General features: G+C 42.5%; 1 protein-coding gene across 5 annotated transcripts in view; it reads right to left on the reverse strand.

Moving 5' to 3' along the window:
- The window catches only part of LOC132394242 (A disintegrin and metalloproteinase with thrombospondin motifs 3-like), a 518265-nt gene that overhangs the window by 19128 nt on the left and 480617 nt on the right, over positions 1-18520 (reverse strand). For all 5 annotated transcript variants that reach the window (XR_009512231.1, XM_059970122.1, XM_059970124.1 and 2 more), the window contains one exon: positions 3610-3775. Coding sequence is in view for 4 of the 5 variants with exons in the window: in XM_059970122.1 (XP_059826105.1) it covers positions 3610-3775 (166 nt within the window). In the remaining variant the exon portion in view is untranslated. The remainder of the gene's footprint in view (positions 1-3609; positions 3776-18520) is intronic.

Raw genomic sequence — 18520 nt, forward strand, 5'->3', positions numbered from 1 at the left:
AACTTCTGCCTTAAATATTCCCACAGACTTGACCTCCACCGCAGTCTGTGGCAGAGCATTGCTCAGATTCACCACTCTCTGGCTAAAAGTATTCCTCCTTAACTCTGTTCTAAAGGGTTGCCCCTCAACTTTGAGGCTGTGCTCTCTAGTTCTGGAATCCTCCACCACAGGAAACATCGTCTCCACATCCACCCCATCCAGTCCTTTCAACATTTGGTAGGTTTCAATGAGATCCCCACACATTCTTCTAAATTCCAGTGAGTACAGGCCCAAAGCTGCCAAATGCTCCTCATGTGTTAACCCCTTTATTCCCAGAATGATCACCTGGACTTATAGGAACTGGGGAATTATTTTCAAGTCCACAGATTTCTAGTTTATTATGTTATTTATGTTTATTTCATTCAGCATTTTATTCACTCTGGACACATTTTTCCCATTTATTTGTGACAAATAAACATAAAATATAAAATATTTTCCCATTTATTTGTGACAAATAAACATAAAATATAAAATATTTTCTTATTCTGTAGCATTCCTTCCGCATAGGCTTTCCCCATCTTATCTACAGCCACTACACATGAACACGTTTGGGAGACCAGTCCATGATGCACCACTTTTCCAACAGAAATACACAGCATTTACTGTGAGCATTTTAATTATTTAAATGATAGTCATTACTGATTTACTGTCATAACTCACATCTCATACCTCCATGTTTATTCAGTTTTGAGACCATAATGTTTAATTGATTTGAATTAATTTTAATCTTTGTATAAAATTCTATCATACTATGATCATATTTTGTAATACAACATCAACTTCAACTTTATTGTCATTGGCCTGTACAAATGTACAACCAAACAATAAAAAGGTTTCTCTGGACCATGGTGCACCACAAAACGTGTATCACACACAGAACATAAACCAAAATATTACTGTAAGTTAATAAAATATAATTCAAAATGCATGGAGTGTGCAGCATAGGTAAACAGTAAACAATAAACAATACAGCAAAGAGTAAGCAGCTCGCTGTCCTGGTGACGATACCTCGGTGGTGGCCAGGCATACATTAGTCACACAGCCTGAGGGAAGAAGCTGTTACTCAGTCCGGCAGTCCTAGTCCTGATGTTCCTGTGCTTCCTTCCAGATGGTTGTGGGTCAAGGAGGGATCCTCAACAATGCTTTAGGTAGATCTAAAATCTTGACACACTTACCATATGAAAAGGATTCTGATTATGTACACTGTCTACACCATTTATAACTTTACAATGCCTGTTAGATCATTCCTAGCCTTCCTTATGACAAGGGAAACAATCACAGCCAATTCTTTTTCTCTCTTTAGTTATGAAGGCATTGTCCTGGTGAATCTCCTCAGCCCTCTCTCTAGTGTAAACACATCATTCCTATAATACAGAAATAACAAAAAGCAAAAGTCTTACCACTGGTAACAGGGTTCCAATAGCAAAACGAACCCTCATGACCACCCCTCATCTTCTATGACCTAGCCAAATTTGGATCCAATTTACTGACTTGCTTAGGCTCTGAGACACCCCAACATGGACAACTGAACTGCTCCATAGAGCGCTATATGAGGAATTCTTACCCTCAGCCACTGGGCTTTATAGTGAGTCAACCTATAGCCGGGGAAATGATGACCCTCTCCTGTTTGTGGTAACTTACTTTTTATTCTTTCTCCATCTTTTCTAATACTTATATCTGTGCACTTGTAATGCTACTCTGAGTCTGTAATTTCCTTTGAGATCAATAAAGTACCTATTTACCTTATAGACCAACCTTCCAAGTGGGACCTTGTCAAAAGCCTTACAGTAGCAATAACCTCAAATACACTGTCCTCATTAACACATTTTGTAGCTTTTTCAGATTGTCAGATTTAATCCTCCATCAGCAAAGCTGCATTGTGAAGCATGTAGAATGCAGCTGGTCAGGTACACATTTTGGAAATGTTTCGGAAGTCATGGGCCAAGCGCTGGCAAATGGAACTAATATGGGTGTGGCATCTTGTTCAGCATGAACTAGTTATGCCGAAGGGCACGTTTACTCTGTGGCTCATGGACAGAGTCATAAGGCACATGGATAAAAGTCACAGTGGCATATGGATGAAAGAAAAATAGAGAATGATGTGGGGAGGAACGGTTAGATTGATCGTGGAGTAGGTTAAAAGGTTAGCACAACATCATGGGCTGAAGTGTGTGGCCTATGTTATACTGTTCGATATTCTATGACTTTAACTTGTTAATCAATCTCTGCCTCTCCAAATTTTTTCCAATAACTTCCCTACCATTGATATTAGATTCTCTTTTCAATAATTACCTGACTTATTCTTGATGTCCTTTTAGAATTCAGAACCATATTTCCTGCATCCTACTTATCTGGTACCTCTTCCGTAGTCAATGGTGATTTAAAAATCACTGTCAGGACTCAAGCAATCACCTTCTTTGCCCCACAAAGCATGAAGGGGGCATATTCCGTCACGTCTTGGGAATTTGCCACCTTAGATCATTGACAGCTATTAGATGCTCCTTTTTATTAAATATGATCTAGAAAATACTGCCTCTTCCGAAATATGCAAGCACAACATTCTGTCTTTAGTGAATACAGGTTTGCTAAAGGCACCACTGTTACACTCTTGCTCTCAATATACTTACAAAATACTTTTGAGATTTTCCCTAATGTTGTCTAGTGTGAGCTTGCTTTCTCTAGGTAACCCCCTCCTACACATTCACTGCTCCTGAAGGTTCTCACCAGATATAGAATTCCCTTTCTCTTTCTCAGACCGTGACATTCAGGGTCTCCTGGACTTCTCTCTTCTACCTTTCATAATTGCAGAAACATGTTGACCTTTAATTTTCACTTTTTCACGTTTAAAAGACAGCTATTTTCCAAATGTAGATTTATCCATTAGAGCTACTCCCAGTTTAATTTTGCCAGCTTCTGTCCAGTGATGTTGAAATGAGCTTTTCACTTATTCAAGACTTCAATTTTGGATCACTCTTATCGACCTGTAGAACGTGAAGACTTTCCTGACACTACAACTACTTCCTCGGCAAGTCCAGTACCATCATTTTGCTAATACAATCTGCTACTGTCCTGTGTGCCCTCTCCAGGTCTTTCACATAGGGGTGACTCCAATTAAATTTCTGGACGCTGAAATCTCCTGCAACTATAAACCTATTGCTTTTATACCCCTCTATCATTTGCCAACATACTTGCATGATTATGTCCTGCAGCTTGTGGGTGGCCACCACAAACCCTTAGTGGAGTAATTACCCTTTTTGTTAGTTTTGCGTAATTCTACTCATTTGAAAGACAGGATATTACACTTCAACGCCATGGTAATTGATTCCTTAATCAATATAGCAATGCCTGCTCCTTTTTCACTTTCTCCCCCATCTCACCTGAAACACTGAGCTGCCAGGCCTCCTTAAAGCATGTCTCTGTGATTACAATAACACCATACACCCATATGTTGATCAACATTCTAAGTTCATCTGTGTTACAAGTAATGCTCCTTGCATTAAGATATCAGCAACTTAGCCTTCCAGTCCTCCCTTACACCATTCTTAAAAGATCCTATTCAGATATAATTACCTCCACCACAAGGCTTGGAACACTGGGACCAACTCTTCAAAGCCCACTCAAATGTATCAATGTCTTCCTGAAGCACATTGTTGTTGCTGATCGTTGGTAAGGAGTCCTCATGGATAATATAGTTATAGGTGAGACTAGATTTGGTGCTATTATTCCGAGGGATAATCTGAAAGAGATGGAAGGTTACTAGTAAATTTTGAAGGTCTGACATGTGAAAATCCACCACTGTGTTCAAGATTGTACAAGTAACACTTCTGCCACATTGCCACAGTTTTTCTCAATTTTACACCACAAGACATAGGAGCAGAATTAGGCCATTCAGCCCATTAAGTCTGCTACACCATTTCATCATGGCTGATCCAAACCCATTCTCCTGCTTTTCCCCATAACTTTTCATATCCCGACGAATCACAAACCTATCAATCTCCACCTTCAATGCACCAAATGACCTGGTCCCCACAGCCACCAGTGGCAACGAATTTCACAGATTCAACACCCTTTGGCTGAAGAAATTCCTCCTCATCTCTGTTCTATTTTGAGGCTGGGCCCCCTAGTCCTAGACTCCTGTATCAAAGGAAACATCCTCTTCACATCCACTTTTAACATTAGATTCATGGTTTTATACAGCAAGGAAATGAATCTATCAGTCCAACTTCTTCATGCTGACCAAAGTGCAATTCTCCTGCAATTGGCCCATATCCCTCTAAATCATACCTGTACAAATGTCATGCATTAGAATGTAAACAGTATAGCACAGGAACGAGTTGTGTTGAATTAATTCCAAAATTTTTTTACATAGAAACATAGAAAACCTACAGCCTCAGCTGTGCCAGACATGTCCTACCCTAGAAATTACTAGGCTTACCTATATCCCATTATTTTTCTAAGCTCCATGTACATATCCAAAAGTCTCTTAAAAATATCCGCCTCCACCACCTTTGCCGGCAGCCCATTCCACGCACTTATCACTCTCTGAGTAAAAAACTACCCGGCATCTCCTCTGTACCTACTCCCCAGCACCTTAAACCTGCATCCTCTTGTGGCAATCTTTTCAGCCCTAGGAAAAAGCCTCTGACGATCCACACGATCAATGCTTTTCAACATCTTATACACTTCTAACAGGTCACCTCTCATCCTCCATCGCTCCAAGGAGTAAAGGCCGAGTTCACTCAACCTATCCTCATAAGGCATGCTCCCCAATCCAGGTAACATCCTTATAAATCTCCTCTGCACCCTTTCTATGGTTTCCACATCCGTCCTGTAGTGAGGCGACCAAAACGGAGCACAGTACTCCAAGTGAGTCTGAGCAGGGTCCTATTTAGTTGCAACATTAACTTTCGGCTCCTAAGTTCAATTCCATGATTGATGAAGGTCAATGCACCATACACCTTCTTAACCACAGAGTCAACCTGCGCAGATGCTTTCAGAGTCCTATGGACTCAGATCCCTCTGATCCTCCACACTGCCAAGAGTTTTACCATTAATAATATATTCTGCCATCATATTTGACCTACAAAAATGAACCAGCTCACACTTATCTGGGTTGAACTCCATCTGCCACTTCTCAGCCCAGTTTTGCATCCTATCAATGTCCTGCTGTAACCTCTGACAGTCCTCCACACGATCCACAACACCTCCAACCTTTGTGTCATCAGCAAACTTACTGATCCATCCCTCCACTTCCTCATCCAGGTCATTTATAAAAATCACAAAGAGTAAGGGTCCCAGAACAGATCTCTGAGCCACTCCACTGCTCTTCCTTCATCAATATGTTTAGTCACATTTTCAAAAAATTCAATCAGCCTCGTAAGGCACGACCTGCCCTTGACAAAGCCATGCTGACTACTCCTAATTATATTATGCCTCTCCAAATGTTCATAAATCCTGCCTCTCAGGATCTTCTCCATCAACTTACCAACCACTGAATTAAGACTCACTGGTCTATAATTTCCTGGTGTATCTCTAATCCCTTTCTTGAATAAGGGAACAACATTCGCAAGCCTCCAGTCCTCTGGACCCTCTCCTGTCCCTACTGATGATGCAAAGATCATTACCAGAGGCTCAGCAATCTCCTCCCTCGCCTCCCACAGTAGCCAGGGGTACATCTCATCTGGTCCCAGTGACTTATCCAACTTGATGCTTTCCAAAAGCTCCAGCACATCCTCTTTCTTAATATCTACATGCTCAAGCTTTTCAATCTGCTGCAAGCTGTCACAATTAACACCAAGAGCCTTTTCCATAGTGAATACTGAAGTAAAGTATTCATTAATTACCTCTGCCTGTCTATCTGTTTGTCTGTCTGTCTATTTCCTCCGGTTCCATACACACTTTCCCACTGTCACATTTGATAGGTCCTAGTCTTTCACATCTTATCCTCCTGCTCTTCACATAGTTGTAGAATGCCTTGGGGTTTTCCTTAATCCTGCCCGCCAAGGCCTTCTCATGGCCCCTTCTGGCTCTCCTAATTTCCTTCTTAAGCTCCTTCCTGTTAGCCTTATAATCTTCTAGATCTCGAACATTACCTAGCTCTCTGAACCTTTTGTACGCTTTTCTTTTCTTCTTGACCAGATTTATTACAGCCTTTGTACACCATGGTTCCTGCACCCTACCATAACTTCCCTGTCTCATTGGAACGTACCTATGCACAACTTCACACAAATATGCCCTGAACATTTGCCACATTTCTTCCGTACTTTTCCTTGAGAACATCCGATTCCAATTTAAGCCTCCAATTTCCTTTCTGATAGCCTCATAATTTCCCTTACTCCAATTAAATGCTTTTCTAACGTCTGTTCCTATCTCTCTCCAGTGCTATGGTAAAGGAGATAGAATTATGATCACTATCTACAAAATGCTCTCCCATTGAGAGATCTGATACCTGACCAGCTTCATTTCCCAATACCAGATCAAGTAAACCTCTCCTCTTGTAGGCTTATCTACATATTGTGTCAAGAAACCTTCCTGAACACACCTAACGAACTCCACTCCATCTAAACCCCTTGCTCTAGGGAGATGCCAATCTATATTTGGGAAATTAAAATCTCCCATCATGACAACTCTGTTATTATTACATCTTTCCAGGATCTGTTTCCCTATCTGCTACCTTGATATCACTGTTACTATTGGGCGGCCTATAAAAAACCAGTAAAGTTATTGACCCCTTTGGTGAATCTCCAACCACAGAGACTGTGTAGTTAATTGTTGTTAATCACTTCTTCACCCTTCCCCCAGCTCTTCCCTTTTGTCCTTTTCCAAATGACCATCTGACTCAAATGCTGCTGAACTTCTCCCAGTCTAGATTACTGACTTGAAAAGTTTTCACGATTCCTTTTCCCAAAGAATCAATCTGTGGACCTAACTGAATGTTTCTGGTACATTGTGCTTCCATCACACAGAGCTAATTTCAGAATATGAAACATCAAGTTCTGTGGACTGTTGTTTAATTATCTGTGTCTGTGTGTTATTTGCTCGCTTTTTGGTGTTTGTGCAATTTGCTGTTTTTTTTTCACGTGTTGGGAGTTTGATGTTTTCTTTGAATAGGTTCCATGGTGATTTTTTGTTTCATGGCTGTGTGTGGGGAAGACAAATCTCAGAGTTGTATAGTGCACACATACCTCGCAGGTCGCACTTAGCCATTCCAAAGGATATGATGGATTGCAATGGTTATGCAGTAATGCAACCAGGCAACATCTTAGCTACAAAATGAGCTTTGCCTCTAATTGGACCGACACATGACTAGCAACTGGCAGGAACGTGGAACATTGCTGCTTATGCATTGCTAAGGACAAATGCAATTTCTATCAGTCAACCAGTCACCACCATCTACTCTTTGCTATTTAAGTGCAGCACGTAGCTCTACCACAGCCTTGGCCCAAACAAGATAGAAATTCAATAGCTGAGGTCAGAGAGACTGCTTTCATCATTAGACAGTAGTTGATCAGGTGTGGCATCAAAAAGCTCTTGTGAAATAGATTTCAGTGGGCACCTTTGCAAAATACTCTGGTCTTCAATGCAACATGGTGCAAAATGGAGAGGCTATTGAAGGTCAGTTATTCCAGCCCTAGGACATCACTGCTGAAGTATTCTTTCCCAAATACTGACCAGCAACTCAACTGGGCCAGCTAAGTAAATATAACCACAAGTGCAAGTCAGAGGTTTGGTGTCCTGTGTCATGTGAGTTACCTTTTGACACCCCAAGGCCTTTGCATCAATTGGAAAGTCTTCAAACAGAACACATTTGCAAATACCTAGGTGACGACAGCTCACTAACAACAATCATGAAACCCAAAGATTTCTAGAACAGAGTGGCTCAGTTAATTGGAACCCCATCCACCACCATTCCCTCCATCCCCAGTGCTCAGTGTTTGTGTTATAAAATGCACTGCATTATTTGGCCAAACTAACATGACCGCACCTCCCAAAGGCACTACTTCTACCAGTAACATTACACGAGCAGCAAATGCATTACCACCTCCAAGTTACACACTATCCTGACTCATTCTTTTATCATCAGTGGGTTCAAATCTTGAAGTTCCCATCCCATTAATGCTTGTGTTGTTGTTGAGAGCCGTTGAGTCCTTGTCAACTCATGGTGACCCTATGGATAGTGTTTGACTTAAACAACAGAAAAAGTCAGAATAGCTATAGAATGGAAGGAATCAACTGTACACAACAGAAATGCAGCTAGTCATGCATCTCCACCCTCTCTCTTCAGCCCTGGTCTTTATTTCAGATATTTCTGCATCTCCCTTATGAATCTAACTCTATTACTGTGCTGGTTACACATTACAGACTCTAATCACTTGTTGAGTAAAATATACATTTCCTCAGCTCAGTTTTGCTTTTGTTGTCAATTGCTCCATTCTATTTCTCTCTGTTTTTGTCTTAGAACTTTGCTTCATTTAATATTCTGATAGATCCCATCAGCTTTCAACAGTCTCCATTCTCTACTGATACAGAAAAACCATGACATTTGAGTAAAAAATGAAAAATCAAAAGCCATTAATAAATCTTAAAGGTATGTAGGTAGGTTATTTGGTTGTTGCTATCCTTTGGTGTCAGTTAATGGCAAAATGAATGGAAGGAGTGCTGATTGGAAAGAAAATTAATTGAAGGGGCATATGGAAATAAGAAGAGGGGGACTGGGTCTAGTGTTCCCATAGAAACTGGCAAGCACCCAAAATCAAATGGTTTCTTCATACTTCAACACAAGACTTATTCATTTTGGAATCTGGTTTCTGGCAATGCAATTCATTCCAGATCATAAAAAATATTCTGCTTAAAAAGTTATATTTATCAAAAATATTGGCACTCATTCTAACAAAACCATTCATAATTTTGAAAATCTAACATCCACTTGAACTTCTTTAAGAACACAAACTTCTTCTCTTGGTTCTCCATGCACCTCAAGCACAACTCTAGGAAAACATTTTTGTACTCTTACAGGGCCTTTTCTAAGATTTGCTTTATTTGTCACAGATATATCAAAATATTGAAACATACAGTGAAAAACGCCATCTGATTCAACGATCAACACAGTTGGAGGATGTGTTGGGGACAGCCCACCAGTACTGCCAACTTAGCATGCTCACAAATTACCACCCATACATCTTTGTGGAATGTGTATGAAAGGAAATTGAAATGCCCAGAGGTCACAGGGAGAATGTAAATACTACTTACAGGAGGTGGTAGGAAGTGAAGGCCAATGACTGCACTGTGACAAATCAGACTCTTCTTTGCCTGATTTGTCAGACAAGTCAGACATACACAACTTTCTTAGTTATGGAAACAGAATATAGAATAAAATTCAGCTCTGGCAGGGTTTGCAAGACATTACTTCCGACAAAGTGAAACCCAATAGCATGAATGGCAGCGATGCTTCACTACCAGATGAACTCAATGCCTTCTATGCCCACTTTGAAAGGGAGAACGTAACTATAGCTACAGCCGCACCTGGTGACCCTGTGATTTCTGTCTTAGACACCAATGTAAGGCTGTCTTTTAAGAGGGTAAACCCTTGCAAGGCAGAAGGTCCCGATGGAGTACCTGGTAAGGCTCTGAAAACCTGTGCCAATCAACTGGCGGAAGTATTCAAGGACATTTTCAACCTCTCACTGCTATGGCGGAAGTTCCCACTTGCTTCAAAAAGGCAAGTGCCTAAGAAGAATACTGTGAGCTGCTTAATAACTATTGCCCAGTAGCACTCAAATTGATGGTGATGAAATGCTTTGAGAGGTTGGTCATTACTGGACTGAACTCCTTCCTCAGCAAGGACCTGGACCCACTGCAATTTGTCTCTCGTCACAATAGGTCAACGGCAGACGCAATCTCAATGGCTCTTCACAAGGCTTTAGACCACCTGGACAACACAAACAGCTATGTCAGGGTGCCGTTCATCGACTATAGCTTAGCTCAGCATTTAACACCATCATTCCCACAATCCTTTTTGGTAAGTTACAGATCCTGGGCCTCTGTACCTCCCTCTGCAAGTAGAAGTACAGCTAGGTGATCAGACTTCCCGAATAGCACAGGTGGCATTCTTAATGGTGGTGTAGCAATGATCCAGTGTGTTGTTTCCTCTGATATTGCAAGTGGTCTGTTGATGGGAGTTGCTTAGTGATTTTTTCAGACTAGCCTGGTTAAAATCCTCCAAAACGATGGTGAAGGCGATAGGGTGCGCTGTTTCGTGCATGTTGATCCCATTGCTCAGATCATCTAAAGCCTGTTTGACATTGGCCTGAGGTGGAACATATACTGCTATCAAAATGACCCCAGAGAACTCCCCTGGTAGGTAAAAAGGACGGCACTTAACTGCTAGATATTCCAGATCTGGTGAGCAGAACTGGGACAGCACTGATATGCTTGTGCACCAAGAAGAGTTGATCACGAGGCAAACTCCTCCACCTCTGCTTTTGAGAGACTCTATAGATCTATCCTGATGGTGTATAGTAAACCCGTCGATCTGAATCGCTGCATCCGGTACGGAAGGGGTTAACCAGGATTCCGTGAAACAAAGGACACACGTGGGCTAATGTTCCTCTGATTCAGCACCCTGGCTCTGAGGTCATCGATTTTATTCACCAGAGACTGCACAGTCGTCAGCAAGATGTTCGGTATAGGGAGTTTAAAACCCCATTTCCTTAACCGCACTTGTAACCCCGCTCTACACCAGCGCTTACTCCGAGGAGTCCTACATGGGCACTTCAGACCATAATCGCTGCTATTTCCATCAGTTTTAAGCAGTGATAGTTCATTTAAACGCATTAAGGCATCTTTGTTGACTGTACTGACCCAGGAAGCAGTTGTGCTGTTCAGCTGCGTCAGGCTGAAATGGGGATATTTAATCTTATCCATTGAGAGTACTGCTGCTACTTGAGTCACTCTTAGGCACCCCGCCTAGATACTCCTGCCAGCTGGTTGGCACAGGTTTTTAGTGCCCTACCAGGTGCAGCATCAGGGCGCCTCATAACCCTACCTACTGAGAAATATTGAGGCCCTGCTTCGGAAAAGGAAAGGAAGCATGCACAGGGTTTAGAAGGCTGGGATGAGCGAATCCCTTGATGACTTTAAGAGGAAGTATATAATCAAGAGCAAAGTCAGGATAGAAAAGGGAAGGTATGAGATAGATTAGGCAGATTGGGTCAACAATTCCAACAGGTTTTCCGGTTTAAGATGGTACTGGTGAAGCTCAGCAATGCTTGCTGGTGGCAAATAAAACAACTAAATACTTCATTCATCACTCTTTTTCTGGTAAACGAGCCCTGTAAACAATAGATGGTAACTTCCCTGTCAAAGCAGAGATTTTGAACTGCCTGCATGACCTGATAAAACCATATAACAATTACAGCATGGAAACAGGCCATCTCAGCCCTTCTAGTCCATGCCGAACGCTTACTCTCACCTAATCCCATCAACCTGCACTCAGCCCATAACCCTCCATTCCTTTCCTGTCCATATACCTATCCAATATTTTTTTTAAATGACAGTATCAAATCTGCCTCTACCACTTCTACTGGAAGCTTATTCCACACAGCTACCACTCTCTGAGTAAAGAAACTCCCCCTCGTGTTAGCCTTAAACTTTTGCCCCCTAACTCTCAATTAATTTCCTCTTGTTTGAATCTCCCCTACTCTCAATGGAAAAAGCCTATCCACGTCAACTCTATCTATCCCCCTCATAATTTTAAATACCTCTATCAAGTCCCCCCTCAACCTTCTCTGCTCCAAAGAATAAAGACCTAACTTGTTCAACCTTTCTCTGCAATTTAGTTGATGAAACCCAGATAACATTCTAGTAAACCTGCTCTGTACTCTCTCAATTTTGTTGGCATTGTTCCTATAATTCGGTGACTAGAACTGTAAACAATACTCCAAATTTGGCCTTACCAATGCCTTGTACAATTTTAACATTACATCCCAACTTCTATACTCAATGCTCTGATTTATAAAGGCCAGCATACCAAAAGCTTTCTTCACCACCCTGTCCACATAAGATTCCACCTTCAGGGAACTATGCACCATTATTCTTAGATCACTCTGTTCTACTGCATTCTTCAATGCCCTACCATTTAACATGTATGTCCTGTTTTGTTTCCGCCTACCAAAATGTAGCACCTCACACTTACCAGCATTAAACTCCATCTGCCATCTTTCAGCCCACTCTTCTAACTGGCCTAAATCTCTCTGCAAGCTTTGAAAACCTACTTCATTATCCACAACGCCACCTATCTTAGTATCATCTGCATACTTACTAATCCAATTTGCCACCCCATCATCCAGATCATTAATGTATATGACAAACAACGTTGGACCCAGCAGAGATCCCTGAGGCACACCACTAGTCACCGGTCTCCAACCTGACAAACAGTTATCCACCACTACTCTCTGGCATCTCCCATCCAGCCACTGTTGAATCCATTTTACTACTTCAATATTAATACCTAACAATTGAACTTTCCTAACTAACCTTTGCTGTGGAACCTTGTCAAAGGCCTTACTGAAGTCCATATAGACAACATCCACTGCTTTACCCTCAACTTTCTTAGTAACCTCTTCAAAAAATTCAATAAGATTTAACAAACATGACCTGACGTGAACTGAATGTTCAAAAGTGCAGGGTGATTATGGCAAAGCTTCTCCAGCCTGAATTGAGGCGATGAGGTTTGGGCCTGAAAGTGGGAAATGAGCCAATGTTTGGCATTTACTGGAACCGACATGGAGATAACTTGATGTGGTAAGACTGAGGTGAGGAGAACAGAGGCAAAGCCAAGGCAGAGCCAGACCCGAGGTTTGACCAATTTAAGCACGGAGCCCAATTAGAAAGATTGGGGTCAGGCTGAATTTGGGCAGCAGGGCTCAGGCCCATGAGCATATTGAAGTGGCAGGGCCCAGGTCCGAGAGCAAGGAATGAACAAATGTCCTGACGATTTAAGCACCAGGCCAAAAGGGTGTCCGGGCGCTGGAGTGAGGGACAGGATGGTGATGATTTAAGTACCAGGCCAGATTGAAAAGGTCAGGGTGTCTGAGTGAGGGACAAGATGGTGACGATTTAAGCACCAGGCCAGATTGAAAAGGTCGAGGTGTTCGGGCTGGAGTAAGAGACAGGATGGTGACATATAACATGGAATAGTACAGCACATTACAGGCCCTTCAGCACACAAGGTTGTGCTGACCCTCAAACCCTGCCTCCCAAATAACCCCTCCACCTTAAATTCCTCCATATACCTGTCTAGTAGTCTCTTAAACTTGAGTCAGGCAGTGCATTCCATGCACCAACCACTCTCTGAGTGAAAAACCTTCCTTTAATATCCCCCTTGAACTTCCCTCCCCTTACCTTAAAACCATGTCCTCTTGTACTGAGCAGTGGTGCCCTGGGGAAGAGGTGATGGCTGTCCACTCTGTCTATTCCTCTTAATATCTTGTATATCTCTATCATGTCTCTCCTCATCCTCCTTCGCTCCAAAGAATAAAGCTCTAGCTCCCTTAATCTCTGTTCATAATCCATACTCTCTAAACCAGGCAGCATTCCAGTAAATCTCCTCTGTACCCTTTCCAATGCTTCCTCATCCTTCCTATAGTGAGGCGACCAGAACTGGACACAGTACACCAAGTGTGGCCTAACCAGAGTTTTATAGAGCTGCATCATTACATCATGTCTCTTAAACTCTATTCCTTGATTTATGAAAGCTGACACCCCATAAGCTTTCTTAACTACCCTATCTACCTGTGAGGCAACTTTCAGGGATCTGTGGACATGTACCCCCAGATCCCTCTGCTCTTCCACACTGCCAAGTATCCTGCCATTTATTTTGTACTCTGCCTTGGAGTTTGTCCTTCCAAATTGTACCACCTCACACTTCTCCGGGTTGAACTCCATGTGCTACTTCTCAGCCCACTTCTGCATCTTATCAATGTCTCTCTGCAACCTTCGACAATCCTCTACACTATCTACAACTCCACCATCCTTTGGGTCATCTGCAAACTTGCCAACCCACCCTTCTACCCCCACATCCAGGTCGTTAATAAAAATCACAAAAAGTAGAGGTCCCAGAACAGATCCTTGTGGGACACCACTAGTCACAACCCTCCAATCTGAATGTACTCCCTCCACCACAACCCTCTGCCTTCTGCAGGCAAGCCAATTCTGAATCCACCTGGCCAAACTTCCCTGGATTCCATGCCTTCTGACTTTCTGAACAAGCCTACTGTGTGGTGCCTTGTCAAATGCCTTAATAAAATCCATGTAGATCACATCCACTGCACTACCCTCATCTATATGCCTGGTCACCTCCTCAAGGAACTCTATCAGGCATGTTAGATACAATCTGCCCTTCACAAAGCCATGCTGACTGTCCCTGATCAGACTGTGATTCTCTAAATGCCCTGTAGATCCTATCTCTAAGAATCTTTTCCAATAGCTTTCCCACCACAGACGTAAGGCTCACTGGTCTATAATTACCCAGGCTATCCTTACTACCTTTTCTGAACAAGGGGACACCATTCGCCTCCCTCCAATCCTCCGGTGCCATTCCCGTGGACAATGAGGTCAGATTTAAGAACCAGGCCAGATTGAAAAGGTCAGGGTGTCCGGGCTGGAGTGAGGGACAGGATGGTTCAGCTCATTGTTCCACCAGGTTACCCATCTCTGCACTGAACTGAGACAGTGGCCTGTAATTAATGGACTTCGGTGTACTCATTTTCATGAATTTCAGTTCTGAATGCTATTTGCTGACTTTCTGAATGATTTGTTTTTTTTCCCTCTGCATATTGGATGATTGATGGTGACCTTTTGTTTTAATGGGTTCTATCGGGTTTCTTGGTTTTGTGGCTGTCTGTAAGGAGGCAAATCTCAAGTTTACATATTTTGATTACAAATGTACTTTGAACTTTGAGAATATATCAAGAGTAAATATGTGGGTATGGAGAGAGCAGGTTTTCATAGAAATCAGCAGGACCACCCATGTCTCGAGCCACAGGAGATATAGCAGATTGGATTTTTAATGATTATTTCCCCTTATATCATCAGGGAGGAGATATTTGCAGCCTTAAAGTGCATTAAGGTGAATAAATCCCCAGGGCTTGACTGAGTGTCTCCTTGGGGGTGAGAGGTCTTAGGTGATAGGCTGGTCTGAGGTCATGGAAGTGGGCTGAGGAGAGGCAAATAGATAGAGGGCTATGGGTAAAACCCTAAGTAATTTCTAAAGTAAGTAAATGTTCGGCACAGCATTGTGGGCTGAAAGGCCTGTATTGTGCTGTAGGTTTTCTATGTTTCTAAATGGATTTCAATAAGGGCAAGTCTGCTTTTGGAAAGCCAGACCAGAGTAGGACGTGTGAATAGTAGGCAATTAGGATTATAGTGGAACAATGGACCCAGGAGTACAAGGTCATAGCTCATTGAAAGTAGCATCACAGGTAAACAGGGTGGTGAAAAAGATGTCTGACATGCTTGCCTAGTGATGTTGCAGAATGGAAGTCATTCGTGAAGTTGTCCTTAGAGTACTGTGTACTGTTCTCTTCATTTTAAATTTGAAAAGATGTAGCTAAACTGAAAAGAATGAAGAGAAGGTTTATGAGAATATCATCAGGAATTGAAAGCCTGAGTTATATGGAGAGTTTGGCCTTTATTCCTTTTGGGACATAGGAAAATGAAGAGCAACCATATAGAAATGTTTAGAATTATGAAAAGTGTAGAAAAGGGGGATAGCAACAGTCTTTCCCCAGGGAAGCAAAGTCCAAAACTAAAGAGCACAGCTTTAGCGTGAGAGAGGAAACATTTAAAAGGGACCTGAGGGAGAACACTTTCACACAGAAGGGGTCAGTATGCGGAATGACCTGACAGAGAACTCTTTCAGAGGGGGTCAATATGCGGAATAGACAATAGACAATAGGTGCAGAAGTAGACCATTTGGCCCTTCGAGCCTGCACCGCCATTTTGAGATCATGGCTGATCAACTACTATCAATACCCGGTTCCTGCCTTGTCCCCATATCCCTTGATTCCCCTATCCATAAGATACCTATCTAGCTCCTTCTTGAAAGCATCCAGAGAATTGGCCTCCACTGCCTTCCGAGGCAGTTCATTCCAGACCCCCACAACTCTCTGGGAGAAGAAGTTTTTCCTTAAATCTGTCCTAAATGACCTACCCCTTATTCTCAACCATGCCCTCTGGTACTGGACTCTCCCAGCACCTGGAGCATATTTCCTGCCTCTTTCGTGTCCAATCTCTTAATAATCTTATATGTTTCAATCAGATCCCCTCTCAATCTCCTTAATTCCAGCGTGTACAAGCCCAGTCTCTCTAACCTCTCTGCGTAAGACAGTCCAGACATCCCAGGAATTAACCTCGTGAATCTACGCTGCACTTCCTCTACAGCCAGGATGTCCTTCCTTAACCCTGGAGACCAAAACTGTACACAATACTCCAGGTGTGGTCTCACCAGGGCTCTATACAAATGCAAGAGGATTTCCTTGCTCTTGTACTCAATTCCCTTTGTAATAAAGGCCAACATTCCATTAGCCTTCTTCACTGCCTGCTGTACTTGCTCATTCACCTTCAGTGACTGATGAACAAGGACTCCTAGATCTCTTTGTATTTCTCCCTTACCTAACTCTACACCATTCAGATAATAATCTGCCTTCCTGTTCTTACTCCCAAAGTGGATAACCTCACACTTATTCACATTAAACGCCATCTGCCAAGTATCTGCCCACTCACCCAGCCTATCCAAGTCATCCTGAATTCTCCTAACATCCTCATCAAATGTCACCCTGCCACCCAGCTTAGTATCATCAGCAAATTTGCTGATGTTATTTTCCATGCCTTCATTCAAATCGTTGATGTAAATTGTAAACAGCTGTGGTCCCAATACCGAGCCCTGTGGCACCCCACTAGTCACCACCTGCCATTCCGAGAAACACCCATTCACCGCCACCCTTTGCTTTCTATCTGCCAACCAGTTTTCTATCCATATCAACATCTTTCCCCCCAATGCCATGAGCTTTGATTTTACCCACCAATCTCCTATGTGGGACCTTATCAAATGCCTTCTGAAAATTGAGGTACACTACATCCACTGGATCTCCCCCGTCTAACATCCTGGTTACATCCTCGAAAAACTCTAACAGATTAGTCAAGCATGATTTACCCTTGGTAAATCCATGCTGGCTCGGCCCAATCCTATCACTGCTATCTAGATATGCCACTATTTCATCCTTAATAATGGACTCTAGCATCTTTCCCACCACCGATGTCAGGCTGACATGTCGATAGTTCTCCCTCCCTCCTTTCTTAAAAAGTGGGATAACATTAGCATTCTCCAATCCTCAGGAACTGATCCTGAATCTAAGGAACATTGGAAAATGATTACCAATGCATCTGCAATTTCCAGGGCCACCTCCTTTAGTACCCTAGATTGCAGACCATCTGGACCTGGGGATTTGTCAGCCTTCAGTCCCATCAGTCTTCTCATCACCGTTTCCTTCCTAATGTCAATCTGTTTCATTTCCTCTGTTACCCTATGTCCTTGGTCCATCCATACATCTGGGAGATTGTTTGTGTCTTCCCTAGTGAAAACAGATCTAAAGTACTCATTAAATTCTTCTGCCATTTCTCTGTTTCCCATAACAATTTCACCCAATTCATTCTTCAAGGGCCCAACATTGTTCTTAACTATCTTCTTTCTCTTCACATACCTAAAAAAGCTTTTGCCATCTTCCTTTATATTCCTGGCTAGCTTGCGTTCGTACCTTATTTTTTCTCCCCGTATTGTCTTTTCAGTTAAGTTCTGTTGATCCTTAAAAACTTTCCAATCATCTGTCCTCCCACTCACCTTAGCTCTGTCATACTTCCTTTTTTTTAATGCTATGTAATCTCTGACTTCCTTTGTCAACCACTGTGGCCCCTTTCCCCCCTTTGAGTCCTTCCTTCTCTGGTCCCTACGATAACACTTATACCCTTGTACATTCATTTCCCAGGTCTGATCTCCCTGCAGTCATGTCTCCGTTATCCCAACAACATCATAGTTACCCATTCGCACCTGGGCTTCAAGCTCATCCGCCTTATTTCTGACACTTCGTGCAGTCAGATATAGAATTTTTAGCTCATTTCTCCTCTCTCTGTTTGAATCGCTGCCTATTGTGCTTAACCCAGCTCCCCGAAGTCCCATCGGGCTATACGCCCCTAGAATTTTGTTGTCCTTCTTAAATTTACTTATTCTTTCAACACATTTAACTAGACCTGAAGGAGAACTTTTCCACACAGAGGGGGTCAGTTTACGGAATGACCTGAGGGGCAACTCTTTCACACAGAGGGGGTCAATTTACGGAATGACCTGAGGGGCAACTCTTTCACACAGAGGGTGTCAGTTTACGGAATGACCTGAGGGGCAACTCTTTCACACAGAGGGGGTCAGTAT

This window comes from Hypanus sabinus, chromosome 5 (assembly GCF_030144855.1).
Source record: "Hypanus sabinus isolate sHypSab1 chromosome 5, sHypSab1.hap1, whole genome shotgun sequence".
Taxonomy (NCBI): Eukaryota; Metazoa; Chordata; class Chondrichthyes; order Myliobatiformes; family Dasyatidae; genus Hypanus; species Hypanus sabinus.